General features: G+C 40.5%; 1 protein-coding gene across 1 annotated transcript in view; it reads right to left on the bottom strand.

Moving 5' to 3' along the window:
* Positions 1–448: 448 nt before the first annotated feature.
* The window catches only part of NLN (neurolysin (metallopeptidase M3 family)), a 101250-nt gene continuing 82041 nt past the window's right edge, over positions 449–19657 (bottom strand). The window contains exons 10-13 of the mRNA XM_010845535.1: positions 16202–16388; positions 15551–15679; positions 14233–14369; positions 449–2368 (exon numbers count right to left, since the gene is read on the bottom strand). Of these exons, the coding sequence (XP_010843837.1) occupies positions 2234–2368; positions 14233–14369; positions 15551–15679; positions 16202–16388 (588 nt within the window). The 3' untranslated portion in view covers positions 449–2233. The remainder of the gene's footprint in view (positions 2369–14232; positions 14370–15550; positions 15680–16201; positions 16389–19657) is intronic.

The raw sequence follows: 19657 nt of genomic DNA, 5'->3' as shown, positions 1-19657 counted from the left end.
GTGCACCCCACTCCAGTACTTTTGCCTGGAAAATCCCATGGACGGAGGAGCCTGGTAGGCTGCAGTCCATGGGGTCTCGAAGAGTTGGACACGACTGAGCGACTTCATTTTCACTTTCATGCATTGGAGAAGGAAACGGCAACCCACTCCAGTGTTCTTGCCTGGAGAATCCCAGGGACGGGGGAGCCTGGTGGGCTGCCGTCTATGGGGTCGCACAGAGTCGGACACGACTGAAGTGACTTAGCAGCAGCAGCAGCAGTATTTCTGTGTGTGTGTGTGTGTGTGTGTGACATCTTCTTTACCCATTCATCTGTTGGTAGACATTATGTTCTTTGATAGATTTTAAATACCAGATGTGAACCCTAAATAAAAAGAATACCACAGTACTTCCATTTTCTTATACATTTCAGTTTTAACATTAAAGTATAAAAGAAATGTGAATTCATTCTCTTGGATAATAATGTAATTTTATTGTGTGTAGAATATTAGTTTTTCCACATGAAATAAGATTTAAAATGATAAAAGTTATTGTTGTTAAGGAGACACACTGGGCAATAGAAAAAGCTGAAGAGAGTTTTTGCCTGAAACTGGAAAACACAACAGTCTGGGGAAAAAAAAGATATGAAAAAAGTACCATACGTTGCTAAGACCAAAAAAAAAAAAACCAAAACAAAACAAAAACAACAGCTTTAAGGACCGGAGATGATGACACGGGATGAATATGGGGGCGAGAGGGCCAGGCAATTGTCTCAGAAGGGAGGCTGGGATTTCCTGTGATGTTTAGGGTATTTTGCTTGACAATAATAATCTGAATTTTCTTCTGTGTCACTACAGCTCTTGATTTTTCCTGCTGTCTATAATTTGACTATGCAGCATAATATCTTTTTATTTAGCACAAAGTCCATTTGGATTAGAGAATGGAAAGGTTCTAATTTTGTCCCTGGCCGGCAGAGTCATACCTCAGTACATACTGGGAAACAATTAGAAGTCCTATGCAGATGCATACATTCCAAGTTAGTTTTTAATTAAAAAAATTTTTTTATTATCCTATCTTGCTTTCCTCATTGAGTAGACTCCTAGAGGAAAAGTAAGTATATAAGTTTCCTGGTTTGCAAATTCGAATTTAGGCCCACAGGAAAGAGAGCTAAAGAGCTCCAAAGGCTCGCTTAAAATCACCAGATGAAACAAGCCGCAGAGGGGCCTCCTCCCCATAGCTGAGCTGAAGCACACGTAACACTGGAGCGGCCGTCCTCACAGACTCCTGCGCAGAATCCACTCACTTCCTGGGGCTTCTGGACTTTTTATGCTTCAGTTCAGCTCTCTTCCTGCAGCACTTGAGACAGGCCTTTGTGACAATTTACCTGCCACTTCAGGTGAGGAGCAGAGTAAAGGAGGCAAAGACCTTGCTGTTTACTAGAAACCCGAGAAGGGAAAAATAATCTTAGATTTGCTTAGTGTTCTAACTGGTAAACATGACAATCTTATATGCTGAAGTGGAAATGAACCTCTAAGCCAAGATCTCAAATACTCTAACATGAGATTAAAACTCGTAATATATATACATTAGGCCATTTCAGCTAAAACTCATTTTTTGGTACTCTCTGACTGGACATCAGACAGGAAAGACTAAACCAATTTGAAGAACATTAATCAAGTGTGGAGGAAAGCTGGAAATCATGAGGCCTGAAATACAAAGATACATGCATTACTGAGGCATAGTCCCCTGGCCCGGAGGTATACAGGCAAAGAGGTCACATTTTACTGGGAGATAGAGAGTTAAAGTGGATGCAAGGCTCTGAGAGAATATTTATCAGAGGAACGTGATGATTCATTTATCAGCTGAGAAATCCCAAGTATAAAACTTCGAGATATAAGAAGGATCAAAGTAGATAATGTGTATGATTCAATTAAAAAATTCTTAGCCCTCTTACATTATATTATCTAGATTATAATTGTAAAAAAATCAAATTGGATTCATATGAAACTTTTATAAAAAGAAATCACATCCATTTTTATGAAAGTTTATAGTACAATTATTTTCTAACACATCTTTTCTTAAGTCACAGTATTTAGAATTCCATTTACATCTGTATAATTTTTCAAATTAAAAAACAAAAGGAAGTTAATAGAAATCTACATTTTCATCTGCAAAACTCCCTTCAGTTTCCAGGCCAGTAACACGTGGCAATGTCGCTTGTCCTCCAGACATGGACGGCTCCCAAAGAGCCCCAGTTCACGGAGCAGGCAGGCCTCGGCTCATTAGAAACGCTTTTTGGTTTGGCTCACGTGTCAAGAAATTTTGGAGCATGTCCATGCCGTCCAGAGATCCCCCAGGTTTCAGGATCAGGTTTCTGTATTTCATTCCAACCTAATAAAATAAAGCATGCCTAATAATTCATGGTTATAGCAATTTTCCAAATCTCTAGATGCAAAAGAGAGGAAAAAAAGGGACTTTAGCTTTACTCTGGATGTTCTCCTTCCCCTAGACTACAGCTTTGTAGTATTTATTTACTTTGGTAGCTAAGAGATCTGGAGCTTAGACCTCCGGTCTTCCACACTTCCCTTTATTACTGTCTTGTCTCCTTAGATCCTCAGCAGCATGCTGACAATATGAGCAAATAGACAAACAAAAAATAGCCAAATGGAAGCTTGAACAGTCTTCTATTTGCTACCCCATCTAAAATATGATTTCGAAAGAGTTAGCAAAACAGGAGTTCAATTAGGCTACAAACAGGGATTGTGTGTACCTGGAAACAGTAGCCCAGCTGCTGCTGTCAAAACAGTTTCTGCTATATCTTTATGAAGGCCTCATAAAAAAAACTCTTCTTCCTTATGGGTGGGGGTAAGGCCACAACCCATGTCCCGTGGTGGAAGGTAGATACTTTTGTGGGCTCAACACGAGGAAGGAGGACCTTTGTAAATTTGCTGGGGACAAGGTCTAGAAGTTTAAAGCATACAACAGTTCCTCTGCCTTTATTTACACAAATACACAAGCAGATAAAGTGAAAGAAAACAACTGAAATTCAGTATCGGCATTATTCAATATTTTCACTTCCTTTTCACTGTCCTTTTGAAAGGCAAGACAATTCAATGAAGCTTAAGTCTAAATCTACCTATAAAATAGTTCAGGGTTAATTTGCAAATTTATATCCATTAAATCATTTGAACAGCTACTAATAGCCTCCCTGAGTACATAAATAGCTTGAGAATTTCCAGAAACAAAAGTAACCTCATTTTTGACTTATGACAATGATTCTGCTTGGTACAACCATCAGAGATGTCTAGTCAAACTGTTAAAGAAAATAAAATGTTGATGAAGGAAATCTACCAAGTTAGATACAAAACTACTTAAAGTCCTACAAGGGTCACACACACAAAAAACAACTTTTCAGGTTTTGATTATAAACAGAAATCATCTGAAACTTATTAATGATCTATAAGCACACAGCTAACCTCACAGATGAGTCTTAATCAGGAGTAAACAATTAGTGAAATGAAGTTACTTTCCATAAACTCTAGAGAGCACTGTCCAGTAGAAATATAATGTGAGCCACATGTATAACTTAAAAATTTCTAGAAATCATGTTTAAAAAGAGAAGAAAATAGGTAAAATTCATTTTAATATTTTATTTAAACCAGGAGGTCTATAATATTATCCTTTCAACAAGTATCAATCATTCGGATTTATTTTTTGTGGTATGTCTTCAAAATCTAGTGTGTTTTTTACATTTACAGCAGATCTCAATTCTTCAATAGCACCTGGCCACATTTCAAGAGCTCAGTAGCTACCTGTGGCTACTCTACAGGTCTGAGGTCTAGAATGTAAGAGATCAACACGAGAGGGGCTTGTTGAACAATGTTCTAGTATGACACTGAAGAAGCGGTAGCAACCTTGATGCCTTATTTACAGGTTTTGAATAAATTCTCTTAAAAAGGAGGCACCTGCAATCACTGATAATGGACTTCCTGAAAACCCTGGTAGTGACAGGTTAGAGCTAGGTTTAATTTTCTTGAGAAAGAAAAAAAAAAGATGTGTCATTTCTTGTTTGTTCTGGAGCATTTAATTACTGTTTCAATAGTGATCTAGATCCTAAAACATGAGTGTAACTAACTAAACCTTACCTAATCCACTGATTTAACACTGGTCAAATTTAGAGACGTTGGGCAATGAAAGAAAGGGAAGGGGTAAGCTGTACTGGGCTCAAGATCTCTGATCTGCTACTTTTTAGAATAATAAAGTCTGTAATAAGAATAGCCATCATTTGCATTTTAGGTTCTAGATCACTATTAAAACAGTAATTAATTGCTGCAACCAAGCATGAAATGACATATCTTTTAAACTGTCATTACCAGGATTTTCAGGAAGTCCATTATTAGTGATTACAGGCCCCTCCTTTTTAAGAAAATTTATTCAAAACTTATAAATAAGGCCAGAAGGTTTCTACCACTTCTTCAGTGTCATACTAGAACACTGTCTAACAAGCCCCTCTAAGGGTCACCTTATGTTCTAGGCCCCATACCTATAGAGTAGCCAACAACACAAGGCAACTCTACACATGGACATCACCAGATGGTTAATAGTGAAATCAGACTGATTATATTCTTTGTAGCCAAAGATGGAGAAGCTCTATACAGTCAGCTAAAATAAGACTGGGAGCTGACTGTGGCTCAGATCATGAACTCCTTATTGCAAAATTCAGATGTAAATTGAAGAACGTAGGGAAAACCACTAGGCCATTCAGGTATGACCTAAATCAAATCCCTTATGATTATACAGTGGAAGTGAAATAGGTTCATGGGACTAGATCTGATAAACAGAGTGCCTAAAGAACTATGGACGGAGGTTCATAACACTATACAAGAGGCAGTGATCAAAACCATCCCCAAGAAACAGAAATGCAAAAAGGCAAAATGGTTGTCTGAGGAGGCCTTCCACATAGCTGAGGAAAGAAGAGAAGCAAAAGGCAAAGGAGAAAAGGAAAGATATACCCATCTGAATGCAGAGCTCCAGAGAATAGCAAGGAGAGATAAGAGAGCCTTTTAAAGTGAACGAGGCAAAGAAATAGAGGAAAACAATAGAATGGGAAAGACTAGAGATCTCTTCAAGAAAATAAAAGATACCAAGGGAACATTTCATGCAAATAAAGGACAGAAATGGTATGAACCTAACAGAAAGAGAAGATATTAGGAAAATGTGGGAAAAATACACAGAAGAACTATACAAAAAAGATCTTAACGAACTGGATAACCATGATGGTGCGATCACACACCTAGAGCCAGCCTCCTGGTGTGAGGTCAAGTGGGCCTTGGAAGCATCAGTACAAACAAAGCTAGTGGAAGTGATGGAATTCCAGCTGAACTAATTCAAACCCTAAAAGACGATGACGTTAAACTACTGCACTCAATATGCCAGCAAATTGGGAAAACTCAGCAGTTGCCACAAGACTGGAAAAGGTCAGTTTTCATTGCCCCAACCAAGGGCAATGCCAAAGAATCTTTAAACTACCACAAGTGCATTCGTTTCACATGCTAGCAAAGTAATGCTCAAAATCCTTCAAGCTAGGCATCAAAAGTATGTGAACCGATAATTTTCAGATGTACAAGTTGGATTTAGAAAAGGCAGAGGAACCAGAGATCAAATTGCCAACATCCGTTGGATTAAGAAAAAGCTAGAGAATTCCAGAAAAACATCTACTTCTGCTTCTTTGACTATGATAAAGCCTTTGACTGTGCAGATCACAACAAACTGTGTAAAATTCTTAGAGATAGGAAAACCAGATCACCTTACCTGCCTCCTGGGAAACCTGTATGCAAGTCAAGAAGTAACAGTTAGAACTGGACATGGAACAACAGACTGGTTCCAAATTGGGAAAGGAGTAGGTCAAGCCTGTGTATTGTCACCCTGCTTATTTAACGTCTATGCAGAGTACACCATGCGAAATGCTGGGCTGGATGAAGCACAAGCTGGAATCAAGACTATTATATTATATTAATAACCTCAGATATGCAGATGATACCACACTTATAGAAGAAAGCAAAGAGGAATTAAAGAGCTTCTTAATGAAGGTGAAATAGGAGAATGAAAAAAACAACATTCAAAAAACAAGGATCATGGCATCCGATCCCATCACTTCATGGCAAATAGATGGGGAAACAATGCAAATGGTGACAGACTTTTTTCTTGGGCTCCAAAGTCACTTCAGATGGTGACTGCAATCATGAAATTAAAAGATGTTTGCTCCTTGGAAGAAAAGAAATGATCAACCTAGACAGTGTATTAAAAAGGAGAGACATTACTTTGCCTATAAATGCTTGTATGGTCAAAGCTATGGTTTTCCAGTAGTCATGTACAGATGTGAGAGCTGAAAAATAAAAAAGGCTGAGTACCAAAGAATTGATGCCTTTGAACTGTGGTACTAGAGAAGACTCCTGAGAGTCCCCTGGACAGCAAAGAGATCAAACCAATCAATCCTAAAGGAAATCAACCCTGAATATTCACTGGAAGAACTGATGATGAAGCTGAAGCTCCAAAACTCTGGCCACCTGATGCGAGGAACTGACTCACTGGAAAAGAACCAGATGCTGGGAAAGACTGAAGGCAGGAGGAGAAGGGAACGACAGAGGATGAGGTGGTTGGATGGCATCACCAACTCAAAGGACGTGAGTCTGAGCAAACTCTGGGAGACAGTGAAGGACAGGGAAGCCTGGTGTGCTGCAGTCCATGGGGTCACAAAGCATTGGACACAACTGAGCAACTGAACAACAGCAAATCAGTAGGTGGGGTGGTGTGGGGGAAGGAAGGGCTGTTCTCCCTGGGTGAAGCAGTATAGGAACTTAGAAAATGTTAATTAAATTGATCTGAACATAAAAATAATTTAAGCCATTTATTATGGAAAAATTTTCAATACATACTAATAGTTGAGACCAGAGTACAGTCAACCCTCTTGAACCTATCATGCAGCCTCAATTATTAGTATTTACCTGCAGAAATTCTTCATGCTCAAGATCTGAGAGTCTTTTAAAAAGGCGTATTTTATTGCACAACTATAGGAAAAATAATGAAAATTTGAAGTTAAAAAAATCGCCAAAATGTGGACATCTGCCAGAATATTCTTGTTTTGCACTGAGAACTGTAAACATGGACAGTGAAGAACAGCGAGGTTTAGAGGGGCTGCGCGCTGCTCTGAAGAGCCGGTTCTCATCTCCCTTGCTGGTAAAGTCACTGTACAGCTGGGCACTGTTTATAGTCTCACAGTACGTGGCTCAGAACAGCACAGGTCCTCCCCTGCTTACAGCTCCACACAACTTGATTCAATTTCCTGAATTACAGAGCAATGGTCTCTTAATAGTTTCATTTCCCTGGCAATGAAGTTTGGAGAAGAGTTTAAGAGTCATTTTGGTAATTGGATCTTGCTTTTCTTTAAAAACAAAACAAAACAAAACAAAACAAAAAAACAGTTAAGTGAATTTGTGTGTTAGGAAGGTATTGGTTCCCTGGGTGAGAGAAGGCTGTCTGGGAGACAAATGCTACAGGTGGACAGAGTCTGTGGTGTGAGTGGTTGTCCTCTGTTTATATAATGGAGGAACCATAACTGTGAGCAAAGCAGGAAGAGAAGCTCTAAGACAACCACTAGAAACGTCCATGCTTGAAAACCCGTGCAGGAGGGTCTGTATAGAGTAAGTGCTCCTGTTAGTCATTCAGGGAAGGGAAAATTATCATCGGTCACACCTCTGTGGTTTTTGCTTCTGGAAGGTTAACATGTATCTTTTGGCAACTGTGTAAATCCTCTGTAATACTGATGGTTTCTTTCTTTTTTAAAAAATATGTTCAGATTTCTTTATTTTTGTCTGCTCCCCACAGCATGCAGGATCTTAGTTTCCCAAGCAGGGATCGAACCTGTGTCCCCTGCAGTAGAAGCACAGAGTCTTAACCACTGGACCACCAGGCAAATCCTCAACACTGATGTTTTTTAAAGCAAGATCAGGAATTTGGAATCAGGCCCAGGTTAAAATCTTGGCTTCATCCTCAGCTATGTGGCCTTGGGCCTTAGTTCCCTTATCTGTAAGGTGGGAATATGCCTACCTCCCTCAGTATATGAGGAATCTGAGTGATGGTTTTAGCACCTTTCCTGCTCCCTAGAATCCTTCCTGCTAGATCGTGGTATTCAACAAACCTGAGTCGTCATCTACCTCTCCTTTCATTTTCTTTCTCATACTATCCCTAAGTTCAGTTACTCATATATAGTCAGGGAAACAGATGTGTTCCTGTTTCAGCATTTCCTTAAAATTAGTTCTGTCTCCTAATAAAGCTAGAAAAAAGCACAAGAGACTTCATTTCCACTATTAGTATAAAATACTATACTAAGTATACTAGTGTTCTATAGTGTATACTTAGTATACAACAGTATACTAAGTGGACTTCCCAGGTGATGCAGTGGTAAAGAATCTGCCTGCCAATGCAGGAGACACAAGAGAGGGGTTTCAATTCCTGGGTCAGGAAGGCCCCTTGGAGTAGGAAATGGGAATTCATTCCAGTATTCTTACTCGAAAAATTCCATGGACAGAGGAGCCTGGGGGGTTACAGTCCATGGGGTCACAAAGAGTCAGACATGACTGAGTCTGACTCAGGAATACTAAGTAGGAGAGACAAGGCACTTACTTTATGCAATAATCTTGAATTAGCTGCTCAACCATGTCTGACTCTTTGTGACCCCGTGGACTGTGGCCTGCCAGGCTCCTCTGTCCATGGAATTCTCCAGACAAGAATACTGGAGTGGGAAGCTATTCCCTTCTCCAGGGGATCTTCCTGACCCAAGGATGGAACCCGGATTTCCTTCATTGTAGGCAGATTCATTACCATCTGAGCCACCGAGGGAAGCCCTTATGTGTGTGTTAGTCGCTCAGTTGTGTCCGACTCCTTGTGACCCCATGGACTGTAGCCCGCCAGGTTCCTCTGTCCGTGGGATTCTCCAGGCAAGAATACTGCAGTGGGTAGCCATGCCCTTTCCCTTTCTTTGAGTACTCATAATTATCTGAGTGAAGGACACCCATCGTTTACGAGAACACATAAATGGGAAGCAGTCTGGGTCTCGTGCCACCTCTGGCTTCTCTGCAGGAGCACACGCAAGCTCCCCCGGCCTTCCAACCCTCCCTTCCTCCTGCTTCCTGTGACTGTGTCTAGGCAGTAGAGCCCGGTGTCCCCTCCTGCTCTGAGTAGCAGGCATCAGGCAGAGAGCATCTGCCCAAGGACAAGCGATGACAGCCAGGCGCCTAACAGGCTCACCAGTCCGCTTTACACTGGATATTGAAACCTGTCCTTCCATAGCTCATCTGTATACTTCTTCCCCACAGCACTTCCTTTGTTATCTATGAGTGAGGGTGCGGAGGTTATGAGTGGGAAAAAGAATACCTTTGACGACAAACAGGAAGGAGGGAGAAGGTGAAAGACTGGTGTTGCTAGTCAGAGAGAACAGCGTCGGAATCGCCCCTTGACTCCAAGAGGTCATCAGGAAAACTTCAGCGAAGTTTCAATTTATGAGGAGGGATGAGTAAATATTTATGGGGAGGGAGGAGATCTGGAGAAAAAAAGGGCAGCCTGGCCAGTCCCGTGTATTAGGGGAACAGATGAGAGGAAGCAGGTCGGGGAGCTGCCAGTTGGGTCCAGCAATGTAAGTATTTCGATACAGAGGATGAACACCAAGATGAATAAAACAGTTCCTATTACAAAAGCCTCATAATCCAGAAGGTGAGATAAAGAAATAGATAATTAGCAAGGCAGATGACTAGAGTTCTAACAGAAACACAAAGAAGGGCTGGAGGAACACAAAAAGGAAGAAAAACTGCTTCCAGCTGGTTGGAATTCAAGGCTTAGAAGGTCTGGCGTTGTAAATATTCAAGAAGTAGGTTGGACATCAACCCCATTTCCTTCCTTTTTCCCTTAAATCAGGCAGAATTTAATGCTGTTAGAAAAAGTTGAAGTGTAAGAAAAATTAGCTTTGGGGTGGTAGGTCAGAGAAGCTGAAATTTAATCTATTTGTAAGGCCCATCAGGAGAGGAAATTTCATGTTCTCTCTTAGCAACGCATTTAAGCAGAAATTGGGCCTAGGCCCTGGAATACTTAGTTTTATAATACACTTTATCACGTAATTTTCCTCTTTAGTTTTTTAGCTGTATCACACGGCATGTGGGATCTCAGTTCCCATCTGATCAGGGACCAAATCTGTGCCCCCTGCAGTGGAAGCATGGAGTCTTAACCACTGGACCACCAGGCAAGTCCCCGTCACGTAATTCTTCTTCCTGTTTAGCCAAGATTCTTTATATGTTTCTCTGTCCATTATTGTATGTAAGATCTAGGTGCTTCCTTATGGCACTGTGGACAGTTATACTTCACTATCTTTGACTTTCTCAGTATTCATTTCTGCATGTGATACTTGGCTATAATCTTCTTCACTAATGGAAAAAAACAAAGCTTAGCAATTACTCTAAATGCAGAAGAGGAGGAACATAATTCTAGCTTAACAATGTAATTGCCTTTGAATCTGCATGTCTATTACTTTTTAGGAAATTTTCCCACAATGAAGTTGCATTATAAAAAGAAATGGCCCTTGTTAAAATGCCCTCATTCTTTCAACCCTACGATTAGCTGCTGGATTTTGAAACCACGTTTCGGAACCTTAAAGGGATCCTGAAAGAGCTCCTAGAGTTTGCTGGGAAACTGTTACTCCCAAGTAGCTCCCTTCCATAGTTATTTAAGAGATGAGTTGAAAAAGTAAAAGCTAAAGATACTGTTATATTTAACAAACTATACAGTTAAGATGAAGATCATAGAAAATTAGAGATAAAACCAGAGGTAGCGAACTTTCAGGCTATTTCAGCTAAGGAGCCAGTTCTAAACCTTTGATAGAGGCTATCAAACAACAGTACTATAAAATATTTTGCTGCTAACACGTAGGGCACAGAAGACTGCAGGTTTATATTCGACCCCTCCTACTACTGTTTTCCCAGTAAGTTGCACACTTTCTGTGGTTCTGCTTGTTGAAATCTAAAATGGTTCTCAGACCCCAGGCTTTGCAGGATGCTAAGAGGTTACAGAGGTGAGGCCTGGAGATGTTCTTCTGTTGATACTAATGACCATGAACAATAATGTCAACAATACGTGATCTTTCAGCTCCCAGCCTCTCTAGAGCTTGGGGACTAAGAAAAGCAGGTACTGACTCCTTGAAGCATTTCTCAAAATGCTCCAAATATATGTACTGGGGAGGGTGAGGGGTCTTGAGACAACAGGACTGTATGATATATTGTGCCTGCTCTGATTCCCACAGCTTCAGATCAAATTCAGTACTTCTTCATAGCACAAAAATTCTTTCCCTTCAATGACATAGTTGTAATAATGACAGAAGCTTCTGTAGAACAGGATTGTTATTCCAAAGTGTTAGTTTTTAAATAAATGGATATCTGAATTGAAGAGTGTGAGGGTGCGTGTAGTGGATTCTTCTTGGCCTCTGGAGCCGGACTCACTATTGCTGTGACAGCAGAGGAGCAGGAAACGACATGATGTTCCAGAGTATTTAACAGGAAGGAGAAAAGAAGGGATTAAGGCCAACTTCCTGGCATAAGACGAGTAATAATACATTGCACAGCGGAATCTAGAATTTCAGTCCAACTTAAAACAGGTTTTGACACCACAAGGCAACTCCAGGTTGTATGGGATCTTGCTTCCTCCACGTTCAACCCTGCCCTTTTGTCTGAATTAAGAGCAGTCAGGCTGCCTGCCAAGCAGTGAAGCCTGAGAAGAAAGGAGGCACACAGACGCATGATGGCAGGGATCCCTCCTGCCGGAACCGCGAGTTCCTTGGGATCCACTGGAATCAGTACTTTGGCTGTTACTGTGACAGCTGGAAGAGGAGAGGAGGCAGTGGAGGCTCCTGAAGGTGTGGTCAAGTGAGTGGAGCAGAGATGAAAGAGGTGATGTAGTACTTGCGCCAGGAAGCCTCGCCAATGACTTAGGAGCCAGTGGAGGTCACAATTGTACGCTTACATACCTGGACCTTGTGTCTCTTTAAACACGGTTTTCTGATTTCTACAACAATCCATGCTCTATGTAAAAATAAGGAAAGCTCTATAGAAAGTACAGGAAAATACTGAACAATCATAAACTTACCAAAGATAATAACTGACAATATTTTGATGTACTTTTTTCTAAATGCATATTTTAAAATCAGAATTCACATTCTATGGTACAAAATAGTTTATAACCTGATCTTGTTATTCTGTAAGATAATTATATTAAACATTCCAGACACAAGAAAAAGCTTATTGAGACTGTTTATTCCATGCCCAAGTTCACTCTTCTGTTCAGAGGATGGAAAGATCACTTCTGGTTTCAGTGATCTGGAAGACTTCATAAATGAGTGGCCGTTTGAATAGGGCCTTTATGAACGGCAGAGTTCTGGAGAGGCACAGACAAGGAAGGCATAGATTTTAGGTGGAAGAAGTAGAATGAATAAATTTGTGAAGGAGGAAAGACCCAAGGGAATACAGAAATCTGGCTGCCAGGCTGAGAGTTCTGGGAAGTACAGATGGGATCTGTTTGCTTAGCTAAGGGCTGTGACAAAGACAGGAATACCGAGAAGCAGGAATAAAACAAGACAAAAGGTAGATGAGGGCCTTTGAGAGTTGGCGACTGGATCATCAGTGGTTACTCTGGAGGGGAGGGTAACAACTTTCCAATTCAGTTGGTGGAGGCAAAAGCCTGGAAGCAGAGGTGTGCAGAAACTGTTTCTTACACCAAGACAGTAGGCTGTGAAAGCAAGAACGACTGAGTGGTAGCACTGAGATTATCAGTCAGTGGTAAGTTTTTTTCCTGAGATGGTAAACCAGTGAGTCTTAGTATCACAGACCCATCTTCTGAGACTGGAGGGAAGAAGTTAAATATTGAAGATGAAGGTACTCACTTTCAATGGTCTTAATGTCCTTAGTAGTGAGGACAGAGCATCTGCTGAAAGGGAGACAGGTGGTGGGGACCCCAATTACGGAAGTGAGCAGGACTGTGAAGTTACACTGGGGGTCCAGACAGCTGGACTCTGCAGCGGGGCATCATATGGAGCCTCAGGATATTCTGCAGAAGGGGAATCTGAACCCCAAGGGTACCATCTCTAAATGAGATGGTAGAGGAATCCAGGGCTGGACACTGGCTGAAGGTCATGCAGAAGTCAGGGTATTTATGAGAACAAGCCAGTGACTGATTGTTCTTTAAGTGGAGTTGCCAGGGGATGGAAGGAGACTTGCAGGGACCTAATAGCCTGGGTAGGATGGATGGACGATGAAGGGATTGGAAAGGCTAGGGAATGGGATGTAGGTACTCTGGAGGTGGTGTGTTGGGGGTGAAGGCTGGCGAGAAGGGATGGTGGTCTACATCACACCCGTTATTCAGTGCTCATGTGTAAGGTAGTATGCAATCCAGAAACACAAAGTTTTGAGAATAAGTCAGTTGAAATACACACAGAGAATCTGATTTTGACACTTTGCTCTTCTAATTTCTGCATCAAACAGAATGAAAAACACACTGGAATATTATCGGGCCTGGAAATAACCTGACAGCTGAGTCTTCAACAAGAACGGAGACAGAGGGACTGTAACTCAGGAAGGTTTGGCTGGCAGCCACCTGGCAGTCAAGTCGCTGCACACGGGAAGGAACGGCTCAGGTTAATGAGGCAGCTTAAATTACTCAAAGGCATTTAGGTTACAAACTCTGTGTTGTAGGTGGCGTGTACCAATCACAGAAAAAAGGCTGACTTCCACAGAAAATGTATAATGAAAGTATGTAGAGTGTATCAAAATGTAGGCAGATCATTTATATCAGGAAGGAGTTTACTTTCTTTCCCAACCTATAAAACGAAAACACTGTACGGCACATGTCAAAACTAGCAGCTATAAATGCTCAGATGCATAAACAAAGCTTTGAATTTTAATTATGCAATATAATGGAATGCTAGTAAGCAAGAAAATACAGTAGGCTTTTTTTTTTTCAAACTTACAGAATTAATCACCTACAGAAAGCAAATGTATGATGTGTGATGATGTGAGAAGATGCTAGACTTTTAAAGTTAAAAGTTGTTACCAGATCTCTTACTCTCAAAATCTAGGTGTAAAAAATATTTTACACTAGGAGTTAAGGGGGACAGGACAAGTATAGAAGTAATAAAAGGAGGGGAAAAAAAACCAATACAATACCTCAGGATTCATTATCCCTTCTTTTTTAAAACAGCTGTAAAACATGTCCATGGAAAACACTTCACTCCAAAGATATCCATAATATTGGCCATCATACCCCCCAGCCAAATGTCCAAAAGTTGCTGGCATATTTGTGCCTTTAAAAAAAAGATACATTTCAAACAATGTGATGTCAGATGTTAAATATCAGGTTCTCAGCTAGCTAAGGCTTCCCTATGGGGAGTCCAGCTGTGGGAGGGGACAGTGCCAGGTCCTTGATCTAGTCACCTCTAGCACTCCCAGGGCTTATGGGTGTCCTTGGCCAAGATGTTTACAAACTTCTCTCCTATGACAGCTCCACCTCAGAGCTGGTTTCGGCCCTACGCTCTGGAATGCCTAACATAGTTTCAGAGGCTTCGTCCACACCCAACAGACAACTCAGTCCTTTCTTGTCCCTTAGACACATATGTCTCTTATATATATTCTAATAATATTGAGCCTTCTCTTTGTCACACCCATTTATATCTAAAATGGGTCAGAATGGTACTTGAGGTTCATAATTACTGAAAAAGAACTCTTTACCTGAAAAGCTATAAAAAGGTCTTGCCAATTCAATCTACCTCCAGGGCTACTTTACAGAAAGGATTCTGTCAAAGAGGCCTGAGGCCCAAAGTTGCTGTTCATGTACTAGATCACAAAAGGAAGAGAGGGGCCTAGGCCTTTATTATCACTAGAAATGTGACTGACTCAATTAGACAACAGTTTCTTTGATTGAAAAAAGTCACCTTTCCAGCTGTGTTTACATGCACAGCTACATGGTTGCTTGAAGTCAATAAATACAAATGTAACGTGTATGTCTGACCATCTCTCACCCACTCACACGATTCTCATAAATCATATCAGGTTAGAGAGTCAAACTGCCTGAACTGACCTCGGAAGCAGAATCAGACACAAGGTAGAAGTTTGTGCCTTTCTCTAAATGTCCCTCCTGCCAGTGTCTGACTGCAATCCTACAGAAGTCTCAGGGCACACAGGGAGGGCGGGGCCAGGCCATGTTGCCAAACTGAATGGCTGTCTCTGCTCTGGGTGGAGGCCAATTGCTCACGCCTGATTACACTAAAATGCTGCAGAGCTGGAGCCGCCTTCCCTTCAAGCACATTTGGATAGGATAACTCATAAGGACAAAAGTATGCTTATCTGAAAGTCATGGCCTGGTTTCAGAAATCAGAAATAAATTACACTAGGTACTCTGCCTGACACCCTCTGCCTTCTCTAGCAGTGTGAAGTATGCCCCGTGCTTCCCAGGAAGGAGGAGCCTGCGATAAGTATACGTACATACCTGGAGTGGCTGCAACACCTAAGATTTCTGTGCAGTATTTGGCATATTCACTTGCAGCATCCAGCGCAGTGTTGGTGTGGAGAGACTGATCAACTTTGCTCAAAACAATCTGGCGTAAGGTCAGGAGACCTAATAACATAAGAATGTTTGTGCATGTTTGGGAGAAGAGAGAACTACATGTTCTAATATCACAAGATCAGAGATTTCATAAACGGATTCTAACAGTGTTCATTATAAGGTCGGAGCAAGACACCTCATTCTATTTAAGATTTAAAAGGAGATGCATCTTTTTTTCTTGGATAGAATTCCAGTGTTCAGTATTCCAACATGCTTAGTGGCTTTCCCACCTCATGTTAACACTCTGGGGTGCTATCATTACAAAAGAGGAAATAAGTTCTATAGAAGAAGATGCCAGCAGGCCCCTTGCCTTCTGGGATGGCCTACACTCTGTCTGGAGTGTGTTTTTCTCTCGGCTTTTCTCACTTTCTGACATGACCCCAGGCCCCAGAGCCGCTCTTGCTTTTTCAAACGGTCCACATTCTATCTATGGAAACTGTATTTCTCTAAATAAATCCACTTCTTACCTAAAAAAGATGCCACCAATTCTCCATGAAGCAATTCTAATTTATTTTCTAAAATGGTAAGTCATACCTGTGTTGACCAGTCTAGAAGCAACAAGCTTTTCAAGCAGATCATCTGTAATAGGGCTTCCATATCTATAATGCTTCGACAGCCTTCGGAGGGAATCAGCGTCCCACACCCAGTTCTCAAGCATTTGTGACGGCACCTCTACGAAGTCAGTTTCCACGTTTGTTCCGCTGAATCGTGCAAAGTCGGTCTAGAAAGTAAACATAAAAATCTTTTTTAAAAAGCAGTGAATGAAAATTACATATATGATGATTTATAATCGACTCACTAAAACTTAAGTTAGAATCAAGAGTCAACTGCCTCTTTAAATGAAGGTTAAGATAACCTCAAATTTAAATGAAAGTAAAACAAGTAGCCAAGCAGCCTGGAAAACAGTCCCCAAATATCTACATTAAAATAATATTTCATTCTTCTGAATCACAGACACACTTGAAATAATCATCTGGAAATCATAACTGAAAAAAATTAGTTTAAGTTAAAAGAAACCTTAAGCTTTGAAAGTAAAAATATTTTAAAAGAATTTCCCAGGAACATCCCTCGTGGTCCAGTGGTTTAGGACTCAATGCTTTTACTACCAAGGGCGAAGGTTTAATCTCTGGTTGGGGAAACAAAGATTATGCAAACTGAGCAGTGTGGCCAGAAAAAAAAGCGTTTCCCATTAAAACTGAAGAGATTCATAATCTAAGACAATCTCTCCCTAGTTCCCCTTGCTATTTGCATATTTTTGTTTACTCAGTACACGCCTTTCTGGAGTATTTATCAATCTAACTACTCAAGTTTTCATCAAAATCAGTTAAGGAGTGAAATTACAACATTATAGACTGATATCCCTTTCAGGTGTATGATATCTTGTGCTTTAAGCTTTAAACAAGTGTTTCTAAAACAACCATATTGTAGAAAGCCCGAGCTGTAGCTCTCAGATTGGGTAGAAGACGTTACCTTAAAACAAGAAGCCTCTACAGTAGGAGTTAGCATTGTATAATAATTGGTAAGTGAGGTGAGTTTAATGCAGCTATAAGAAAAGAGAAACAAAGGATATACTCAGAAGTTAAAGTACCCCTTGTAAAAATAAAGGACTTATTCTGAGTTAAGTGTTAAAAAAAAAAGTTTTCTTTAAAAAAGGAAAGTTTAGTAAATTGTTGAATCAGATGTCAGGAAAGCTCTTAACCAGAAAGATGGGAATTCACTAGACAGGCTGGTGTTTTTCAGCCTTGACATCATCCAGAGAACTCGCGTAAAATTGCTGTTGGCAGAGGAATACTTAGCATTTACCCAGCTGGGTCAGATGCAGAATGGGGGTGATTCTGCTGCCTTCCCCTGAACGTCTGTCCTGCTTCCCTCTTTAGATGCTTCGCATCCCAGTCTTCTCTCCCTGACTTCATCATCCCCAGGGCTCTAAATGGAAGGAAGGGAGAGGATGGGGCGTCACCAGTGGAGGAGGCAGCAGATGGGCCATTCTGCTTTTGGCCCAGGGCAGAGGCACAGATGTCAATGCCATCTCACATTCGGCCTCCCTCTCTTTATGCAAAAAAATGTTTTGCTTGACTTCCTATTATGACTGTGCTGATTCTAGATATGAAGAGCCACAAATACTGACGCGCCAAGGGAAACTAAACTCACTGGGCGATGGAACTGGGTAACCTCTGTGTGAGGACATTCTAGTAAAAATTCTTACAGGGAAAAAGTCAAGGGCTCTAGAAAAACTGAATGTGTTTGCCTCTTTCTTGTATATAATCTTCTAAAAATAACTACAGCCTACACTATAGAGAAAATAATTGTATACAATAATTATAATAGCCAACATCTATTGAGACTTTACTATGTTAGGTATTTTGCTAGGCTTTTTCATGGATTATCTGATTTAACTTCCAAAACGATTGTATAATAATCGCAATCTCCATTTATGGGATGAGGAAATTGAGGCATACTGAGATTAATGGTAGAACCTGGATATTAAACCAGGTGGTCTGAGTCAGAACCCCAACTTCAATCATGGATACTATAATACCTCTCTCTGTTACAGAAAAAAAAGTTAAATTTATGATTTTACAAAATGGTGAAATCATTTTGGATCTAGTCTTATATCAAACTTGCCTTTATGTGAAGAGTAAAAGTGAAGTGTTAGTGTACTTGCTTAAAAACCTGATTTCCTCTAAGTACTGGAAGATTTTCCAAAGATCAAACGTGACATTGAAGTGTAAAGGCCAGCCTTTGTAACCATCTATCCTGGATTTGGGATTCTGTAATACTAACCGCATAACTTTCTAAAGATGGTATCTATACCTGCAAAATAAGTACTAACAGAAAATTAGGACAAAATTACACCATCAACTATTACTATACAGTATTTTGACTAAAAAATAAATAAATTTTGTACAGCCTGCATGTGTGAACATTTTTTGGTTAGTATTTGCTGGGGAGAGGGCAAATCCACCCCAAACAACAATAAAATGTATGTGTTAGTGGCAGTGCTCCAGAATGCAGAAAAATATGAACAAATGAGTAAGTCATGAGTTAAAATTGAAGAGAAGTAACACTAGCTCCGTCACGCAGAGTAGAGAAGAGAGGGCTTATTCTCTCTGAAGCCATCCTGTAGCTGGGGAAAGACCACAGCCCATGAATGAACAGATCAACAATGTCTTCTAAAGAACAAAAGGAAATGTTTGCTAGGAGTAAAAGCTAAAAATAACTCTACTGCTTACTAATTTCCTGAAAGTCATGCCGTTTCTCTGTGTGCCCTTTGGGCAAGATCATTTAAATATTTTTCAAATGAGGAGGACAAAGAACTTATAACATTCAAAAGCTCAATTTCCCCGCAAATAGCTAAATTTGAAAAGGAAAGGAATCCAAGGTCAGTCACTGTGTCCATTCACAAAGAAACCGTGGGTAAGGCAGCCTGACGGGGGCCTGGTGAGCAAAACAGCCTGGCTTTGAATGATATCACTTTCTGATGACCAACAAATATCACTCCCACCCCAGTTTTCAACTATGAGTTCCAAAGAGCCCAAGAAGTGTTTTCTAGTTTTCAACACGAATAATTCAATGGTGTTGAATATAGATCTCAGGAGCCTTATTGCTACCGGAAATACTTTGACAATAAAAGCCTAGAAAACAACATAAACTTAGATTCCTGTTTGGTTAGAAGTTTTTGAGGGGAAGAAAGCTGTCTAAAACTATGAGATGCTACAGACAGTCGTTTCTCAATGGATATAACACAGTGAGACCTGGAGCAAAATGATATAAACTCAAGCTCAACAAGTTACATGAACCTTTGTTATATTTAAGGACCAAATCTTATATAGGCTATTATTCTAATTAAGAGACTCACTTGTTGTTTTTAGCATTTACAACTAAAGTGTTATTTTCATGAAAGCAAATCTCAACTCAAAAAAAAGGCAGTTGCTGAAATCAATAGGTGTACTCTGTTTAGGGAAAAGAACAGGGCTCAGGAGAGTGGAC

This window comes from Bison bison, unplaced genomic scaffold, assembly GCF_000754665.1.
Source record: "Bison bison bison isolate TAMUID 2011002044 unplaced genomic scaffold, Bison_UMD1.0 scf7180017864218, whole genome shotgun sequence".
Classification (NCBI taxonomy): Eukaryota; Metazoa; Chordata; class Mammalia; order Artiodactyla; family Bovidae; genus Bison; species Bison bison.
This window is presented reverse-complemented; position numbering and strand designations above follow the sequence as displayed.